The 8,990-nt window shown below is 38.8% G+C and overlaps 1 protein-coding gene across 2 annotated transcripts in view; it reads left to right on the top strand.

Moving 5' to 3' along the window:
- Positions 1-8,990, top strand: part of ITSN1 (intersectin 1) — a 210,720-nt gene that overhangs the window by 105,870 nt on the left and 95,860 nt on the right. For both annotated transcript variants that reach the window (XM_019524334.1, XM_019524333.1), the window contains exons 15-16: positions 2,073-2,160; positions 2,326-2,465. In XM_019524334.1, the coding sequence (XP_019379879.1) occupies positions 2,073-2,160; positions 2,326-2,465 (228 nt within the window). The remainder of the gene's footprint in view (positions 1-2,072; positions 2,161-2,325; positions 2,466-8,990) is intronic.

The raw sequence follows: 8,990 nt of genomic DNA, 5'->3' as shown, positions 1-8,990 counted from the left end.
CCTTCCCCAACTTAATTCCTTGGCTCCTAGCACTGGTGAATGCCGGTAAAACCAGAACTGGGAGCAGCTTGCAGGATGGGGGGTTTGGAGGACTTGGGGAGGTGATGGAGGATAGCTAGTTGGCTAGGGAGGAAGTTGTCTGTTTTGGGGGTGTGGGAGAGGCCAGGGAAGCTAAAAATAGCTCAGTGGTAAGTAGCCAGCAGCTGGCCTTTCCCATCCCTAGGGCTGCACTAGGAACTGTACAGAAGTTCAGGGAAGTTAGATCAGTCTAAAGATGGCCAACCCTATCTAAGTTAGACTACCTTGGAGGTAGGATTAACTTAGATAGGTTGGCCATTTTTAGACTTCTGAGTACAGTTCATACTTAGATTGATATAACGAGAGATCTCAGTGTAAAGACCATATCTGGGTGAACTAAGGTATATCAGGTGGCCATTTTTAATGTGATCTAACCTCCCCAAACATCTGTGCGCATCCTAAGTGTTATAGAGGTACTAATTGTGGGGTTGGCTGCCTGCATATATCCTCTGTTTTTTTTTCTGTACTGATCATATGCTATCAGTTTACCTGTGACTGTGAAAGAAAAGCTGAAGCATGTGTGGGGGAGAGTATTAAAGTTTCACTTCTATAATGTCTGCATGGTACACTTTTGAAAACTTTCAACATCAGTAAGAAAATATCTTATGCATTTCTGATTTCATCTATTGTGTTTCATAAAGGAGGATTACATGGCATACTTATACAGCCATTAACATGTCCTTGAATGGCTGAAACAGACTTATTTGTATTGTAGGCAGTGCAACTATAAAATGAGATGGGTTCCTAGGAAAGGGGAGATGGGGAGGATAGAGGATGATGTAAATAAAGTCTGTATCATAATGCATGTGCACAAGGGGGTCAAATTAAGAAATGCCAGAACTGAGAATGCAGTGCAGCAATAAACTTTGAGTGCTTGAGTCTACTGCACTTTCTTAATGTACATTTTGAATGTAGTGTGTTAGAAATGTTCATGGTTACAGTGTGTAACAAATATGAGAGTTGTATATGGTTGTGGCACAATTATAAAGAATACCAGACATGAAGTGGGATAGCCATGAAATAAATCCTTTATATACAACCATGACAGTGTTCTTTCATTGGCCTTGCAATAGGATTAAACAATTATGTGAAGATTGTGCTGATGGCTAAGTTGTCATTCATGCTCCTTTGTGACAAATGCAAGTTGTCAGGTCCTCAGTTCCTCAAAGAACTGTGACTTCAGCACTGTGCTGCTAAAATAAACTGCTTAAAAGAAAGTTTGTCCTAAGACTGAGATACTGACATCCTGACCACTTTTAGAAACTAAGTCATTTCACATCAGGCTTCCGTAATTGGTTCTGACAGCTTGACTTTGAGGGTTAAGGCATACAAAAGTATCAAGTTCAAATGAAAAATGTTATCCCCCAGAAACAACAGGGACTATTTATGATCCACCAAAGAAAATCTCATTCACAGGCAGTTTTCCAGATTATTTGCTGGCAACATTCTGGATATTAGTAATGCAGTGGTCTCTACTAGGGCACTAAGCAGATATTTAAAACTATGTTTTTTCTTATCTGGTTGTCTACATGTTTCCTAATTTTTGGTTTCTTTAAAAGTCATAATTAAAAAAAATATTAATAACATTGGCAATCCTTAAATAATACTAATCCTGGTGAAATTACTTTTTATGTAAGGTGCTACTGACAACCTGATTCAGAACTCCATGAAGTCTATCCTGATCTCTCTCCTACTTTTTTTTTTAAATTTTCAGTTCAGGATTTGTTTTGGAGCTACCTGAAATCCAATTTTATTATTATTTAGCAGCACCTAAAGTAAGATACTTTGAGTTGACTAATTTCTTAAGGAGCTTGAATGTGCTGGTAGGCAGTTCTGTCACTGAATAATGGTATCGCATAAAAGTTACATGGGTAATTCTTCGTTGGTGTTGGAGTTGAAAAAGACATTCTTGGTAAAAGGGAAACCTGTCTTTGGGAAGTGTGTGGCTAGTTCTACTGAAAATCAATCACCTGTTCCCTTGTTTCCTTCCAAAGGAGTCTCAGCAGATGCTTGGAAGATTAATTCCAGAAAAACAGCTACTCAATGACCAATTAAAACAAGTTCAGCAAAACAGTTTGCACAGTAAGTATATTTTATATGTTTGAGTCTTTTATACAATGTATCATCCATACTGATAATACATTTCTTCAATTTTGCAACTGACCCGTTGAGAAACAATGCTCTTTGAGACATAAAAGTGTCAATCAATGGTGGAAAATATTTATTTGACAATATGTTTAAAAACAGGAGATTCACTTCTTACTATCAAAAGAGCCTTAGAAGCCAAGGAACTAGCACGCCAGCAGCTTCGAGACCAGTTAGATGAAGTAGAAAAAGAAACCAGATCTAAACTTCAGGAGATTGATATTTTCAATAATCAACTGAAGGTAACCTGTCTCTTTAGTGCCTGCTTTCTGAATGTTTGGTTGATCAGCTGCTAATTTGGTTGTAAGCAGAAACATTTTACTATATTGTTACTTGTTCAGAATTTCAATGTTAATACCATTATTAGAAGCAATTTGACATTCTGAAATATACTTCTCTTAAGACAATAACATTTGGTAAATCTGAAGCTTCTTGAATAAGATAAATTGTCAGATCCCAGATTTACTGTTATACTTGCAAAATCATTCACTTCTATCCTCCCATATTCATTAATGGAGGAATAGAATATAGTGTGAGGAAATCTGGAATCCATGCTTCTGCAAATTCATATTCCCTCCATTTTAAGCCCACCAGTAAAGTGACTTGACTTTGGATTCTGTGAGTTTTTCTGCCATGTCATAAACTCATGCTTGTTCCTGACTGTAGTTGTCTTTGTTTTGTGGTTTCATATTTTTGATTTAGTAATAAAACTGTGTGGTTTGTCATAGCTGTACAGGAAAATTAGACATTGCAACAGCCCCTAGAAGAAGAGCATCCTTCAAAAACAGCGGATAACATTTTTCTAACAGTCACATTTAAAAACAGGGGGGAAATGCCTTATATTAACTTTGTATCCCACTTTTTGCTGAATCAGGCTCCAAGACAAATTATGGCATTTCCTGAAAAATATAATTTTTCTATCATTTTCCTTGGTTTGAAAAATTTGTAACAAGAATAAGGTTTTGTAGCTGATTCTGGTTTGAAATTTGATCTAGCAGGATTTTTATTTTGTGTCTGTGAGGTAGGAAGAGGTTATTCAGGTTAAGTAGCAAGTACTTGATACTAAAATTCCTAAAATGGATAGTCTGGAGCCGTGGTTCCAAAATGTTTTGGACCAACAGACCACTGTCAACCCTCAATTTCTCACAGACCATGAACGTACCCTTATCAAAATCTAACTGTTGGGTAGGCTTTATATAATCTGCAGATTTGCTCTGGACTATAGTTTGGGAACCATTGGTCTATAAAAGAAGTGGGTGGCCATATCTTAATTGTGTGTCAATGCCAAATCAGGGATCTGACTCTCAGTATTTTAGTTGTATAGAGTTCCTTGTGCTTTAGAAGATACCATGAGTGAAAATAAGCTATATAACCAACATTATTGACTAATTTTTATTAAAGAATAAATAAAAACTATGGTTCTGTTAGTTACAGTCCCTGTTTGTATGTATCTGTGGAGAGCTCTGAACCGAGATTACACCTTTCAAAACTGGGCCCGTGTGTCATGGGGTGTTTAGCTGAAAATAAACTAAGACAAAAGTAAGGTTTCCAAAATTAGTGCATAGTGCTGTTTTGATGCATCTTATAACTTAAACAGCTTTATAGATGGGCAAAGGAAACTTGTGCAGGTAGGTTTGACTTATCATTTATAGGGACCTAATTAAATTGCAATTTCACAATTTTCATGGAAACTGTGAAAAATGGCAGTATCCGTGATTACTGTGAAAAATAGCATTTTGCCTGATTTTTCACAGACTTGCTTGGAAAAAAAAAAAGCTTACTGGAATACAAAGAAAGTGTGGCAATCCCTGCAGCCATAGGGCACAGGGTTTGAGAGAGAGATGCTGAGCTAGTAGACTCAGTGAAGGTGCCAGTCAGGAAAGCAAAAGGTTTTTGGTATCATCTTTTAAGAAGTCAGATGCAGTGCTGCAGTCTGAAGGTGATGAGTGGAAGTAAATCCAAGAAAGCTAAATACGTTCCAGCTCGGGACCATGTAAGGCATTTTCCTGTAGGAAATTTGCCTGGGTGGTAATTTTGTTTTGTACATCATGCAATGTGACTCTGGATGTGTAGAGGAAAAACAGCATCCGATCTGCATATAAAGCGAAAGGTTGCTATAGAGGCTGAAGGTCAGAGCCCTAAAGATCGAGGACATAGTCCATGAACCACTGGAAGCAGTTTAACAAGAAGAGAGGCTACACTTGTGCTAGTGGAGGCAGTCACAGCTGCCAGCATTCCTCTGGAGAAAATTGATAACCCTAAATTAAGGGACTACTTGAACAAACATGTGCCAAATGCTGGCAGTTTCCCATGTGTGAACAAACTTTGCCAAGATTATCTACCAGGAGTAGTTGCTTTGCATGTTCTGTCTACAAAACCTGCATTGGCAGAATACGAATCAGTCTTGATTGTAGCAGATGAAGCAACAGATGCCCAAGATAACTAGGTTCTGTATATTTCTGGGAGCTGGACAAACCACGACCTGCCTGGGTTTCAAACAGAGCCGGTTCATCTTGCATCTGTCAATATTTCTATCATGGCACAAGCTGCAGTGGAGGCTTTTGTAAACTGCAGCTTAGAATTTAACAAGATAGTAGCATTTCTATCTGATAATGCAATGCTTTGAGCATAATGTATATGCTCAAAGTTTTCTCTGATGTGCTCCGAGGAATGATGCCCAATGCAATTCATGTCATCTGCAATGTTCACATCCTTTCTTTAGTAAGTGACATCTGGCGCATACATTTTCCTGGTGTGGATATTCCAACCTTGTCCAGGTCATAAGCTTTGATACAGTGAGTCCGTTGCCAATGAAAGCGGCTGGCATTCCACCAGAGCCAGTGCTTATAGGGTGGAATTCATGGTTTAATGCAGTTTGTTACCGCACCAAGATTATGAAGTACTACCAGCAGTTTATGTGCGAGGATCTTGAAATCACACCCAGCACACGGTGTCTGCTTAAACTACATGATCTCTTAAGATAGTGCGACATTGAAGACCAAGTTAAGTTTGTGGTTGAAAACGTGATCCGGTTCATGGAGCTTCTAATGTGGCTTGAAAGTCTGCAGGCTTTGATCCACCGAGCACACAACAAGCTGATGTGTATGATAAGTTGAGCTGAAGACATGACATCACAGCAGCTTTCAAACTATCAATGTGAAAACCAGTGGAGACCAGAACTGTTCCAGGCAATAGCTGCAAAGTTGAATCAGTACTACGAGTATGATCAGTCGCTACTACAACGATTTAAACAACCCACTACCTCCTTTTTTAGTTTTGTTTACATTTTTTACCCCAGTTGGGTGCCTTTTCTGAGTTTTGAGCCTCAGCTACTGAAATCAGTCCCTGGATGGCAGGAAGAGCATGACAAGGAATGTGCTGCTTACATGAACTTCATCAAAGAGTTCTAGATGCCTTTGACAGTGACTGTTTTGGGAGTCTGCTTTTTATTGGTTTCCACATGTCTGCAATTTGGCAAAATGCTGCCTTACCATTCCAACCAATTCAGTGGACACAGAATGTGCAATCTCAGTATATGGACAAGTGTTTATTATACTACAGAGACAGAAGATGTCAGCCACAACCGCCAGCGGATACTGTATGCTAGCCTTTAACACCTAACATGAATTGTTTCTATCAAGGTTAGCATTATTTAGTATTACTAAACTTTTTGTAGCATGCTAATAATAAATTATGATGATATTAGTTACAATTCATGTTGTGTATAAATTTATATACATATATTTCAATTTAGATTTAAATTTAACACTGAGATTTATAATGCGGTAATTTATTTGATATTTCCATGGATTTTGCTATTTAATTATGCTGCAGTTTTTGCCCCTCAGCCGATCAGCAGCAGGCAAGGCATGGGGCCAGTGGGGCCCCTCAGCCAGTCAGCAGTAAGGAGAGGCTTGCTATGAAAACACAGCAAAATTAGCTCCATGCACTGTGAGCAGCCCACAAAAATCCTTTTGTCTCACTGTGATTTAGGTAGGTCCCTAATCACTGATAATATTAATTGTTTATAAAAGGTGAGTGACTTTAAGTCTAATGAGCTGACTTAAGTCAGCAAATGAAAGAATACAAAGAATTTTGAATTCAAATTATTCTAGCTATACATTTTGTTGTTTAACAGGAGAAGCTGTTGATGAATTAACTATATTAAATTGCAGTAGTATTTCAGTATTTCATTAACATCATGACAAGAGATATAAATCTAATACTCTGGCAGTTTTTTGGCTGCTTTTCTCTGACCAATGGGGTTAAAATCTTGCTATTACCCCTGTATGCAAAAGAGTGAAAGCTTGATGTTTCTTGGTGTTCTTTGATGGCTTCTTTGCTTGCTTGAAAAAGATAAGATTAAAAGGCTAAGGTGAGATAAGAGCAATACAGGTGTGCTGTTAAAGTAGAGAAATGGAAGTAATACGTACTGTTTAATTGAGGGTATCCGTGCCCTTATATAATTTTGCTGGAGATGGAACACAGCTTTAATAGTTTAGTTGGCTTTAATTTTTAGGTGCAGTAATCCTTTCATTGACTCAACACCTTCACAGGCTGGTGCTGGTAACATTTTCAGATCATGAATTTACACTTTGCTAATACATATGCAACAAGGATTTAATTGCCTTTTGCTTTTGTGGAAGAAACTCTCAGAACACTTTTTTTTAAGGATTGCCACTCTTTCTTCTATTCAGTCCATTTTTGTGTGATTCCTTTGATTTCCTTAAAGCAGTGGTTCTCAACCTGTTTGCCATAGTGGGCCACACTTGCAGCTCTCAATGTGCTATGTGGGCTGCACCCCACAGCTGAGAGACCCCCAGCTGCCAGAGCTACGGGACCAGGGCCTGCAGCCCCCTCCAGCAGCGCCTGAGCCCTGGCTACCGCCCACAGGAGGCAGCAGTTGCCGCAGCCGAAGTGGAGCTTAGAACCTGTCTCCCTCCAATGCTCCCCCCAGGCAGCACAGCCAGAGCGAAGCTCATGGGGAGCGGGCAGATGTGTGCTGCCCACTGCAGACTTGGGGCTCCCTGCCCTGCTTGGGGCTCCCCCCAGGGCCTCCGTAGCCAAGCGAGCGGGACGCAATGCCAGTGGACAGGGATGCTCAGTGCTGCTGCTGGGAGCCCCATGACAGTGTATTTCCCACGCATATTTCCCACAGGGAGAGTCACCCCCTGCCATGGCGAGGCACCCCGGCAGCAGCAGTGGTGTGGAGTTGAGCCCCAGTTGGTGCTGGGCAGGCAGGGGGTGACTCACCATGGCGATGCAGCTGGTGTGGGGAAAATCTTTACTTTTTTTTTTTATTAACAGGATGTCACATGGGTAGTGTGCTGCTTGGACCACATGCGGGATGTAGGTTGAGAACCACTGCCTTAAGGTTTAATAAGAGTTAAATTCTAGTTTTGTACAAGTCTCAAACACCTTCATTTTCTATAGATTGTACAGAAAATATTTTGGTCTTCCAAACGTTTTTCTCAACATGAATAATTCTTAGAAATTTTCTTAAACTGAAAACACCACAAAATAATTTGTCATCCATTCTTGACTATCTTTAGAGAGGGGAGCTTAGTTTTTCTGAACTTGGTAAGAAAGCTATCTGGCATTGTCAGGTAACTAATATATTTCCCAAATTATAGTTTATATTTAAATGATACCTTGAATTAGTAATCAGTGCTAGTACCACATGACTTTAACATATTTGTGAGTAAAACATCTTACAATTTTATGTAGTAGTGCTTTCAGGCAGTTTTATGAAGTTTGTAGTTAACTATAAAACAATTGTAGATGAATACTTCATGGCTTTTGCTGCTTCTAAGCAATTAGTAACATAGCAAGCTAAGGGTTTTTTGCAAGAATTTTGACAATTGTACACATTTTTCTTAAAGTTATGCAAAGACTTGAGCATTCATCAAAAGACTCTGTTTGTAATACTACTGTTCCTAGAATTCTGTATGAGAGCTTAAGGGGAAGATTTTTTTTTAAGACGAGAGAGAAGGCTCCTGGTTGAGCCTTTTTGATGTTGTATAGCAACTGGTTTGGCATAACTTCATGCTGAGAGCCTAGAAAAAGACTGTTTTTGCTTCCTATAACAGAAAGAGGTATCTTGCAACTCTTTGTAGCTGTTTATTGGAAGATGGTAGAAATTTCCGAGTTCCTTTCTTAAGTGAACTCTTCACGTAGTTTAATAACACAGATATATGAACTGCTAGTTATCAGCCCTCATGTATATAAAGGTACCTACGTATTGCAGCAAAATTAGTGAAGGTGCAGATAAGTTTGCAAGACCCTTCTAAAAAGTTAAAATTGATTTAACAGACTTTTTGATCATAATACCTTTTTGTTAAGGTTTATGCCCTACATCTTTGGCTCTGAACATAAATTGCATATTCTTGGCATTAATATATCTTTAAGTAATTTAGATTAAAAATCTCATTAATATTATTCTTGAAACAGAGGCCACTGTTTCTCTCTGGCAGTAGTCAATACAAAGCAATGTTGTTGTAAGATAAGAGAAGGTAAACTGAATAATTTAACAAAGGCATTTAGTGTGTCTTTTCACTGCTGAGATCATAGGTCAGATCTTATCTAAAGTTTGAGTGTGCTTAAGGTTACAGATCTGCTCTAACTGCTTAGAATACAGTGGGTCACACTACTATGACATGTATTTTATAGTAGTTGGGGGGTGGGGGGAGGATAGGTTGTATATGTCCTTTAATAGTAGTTTACATTCTCTTTAAAAGGGAGCATCCAGGATAAGTAGAGATGAAGCT

Source organism: Gavialis gangeticus, unplaced genomic scaffold (assembly GCF_001723915.1).
Source record: "Gavialis gangeticus isolate Ggan-Ray unplaced genomic scaffold, GavGan_comp1, whole genome shotgun sequence".
In the NCBI taxonomy this organism is placed as follows: Eukaryota; Metazoa; Chordata; order Crocodylia; family Gavialidae; genus Gavialis; species Gavialis gangeticus.
The sequence above is the reverse complement of the archived record's forward strand: the minus strand, read 5'-3'. Positions and strand labels throughout refer to the sequence as shown.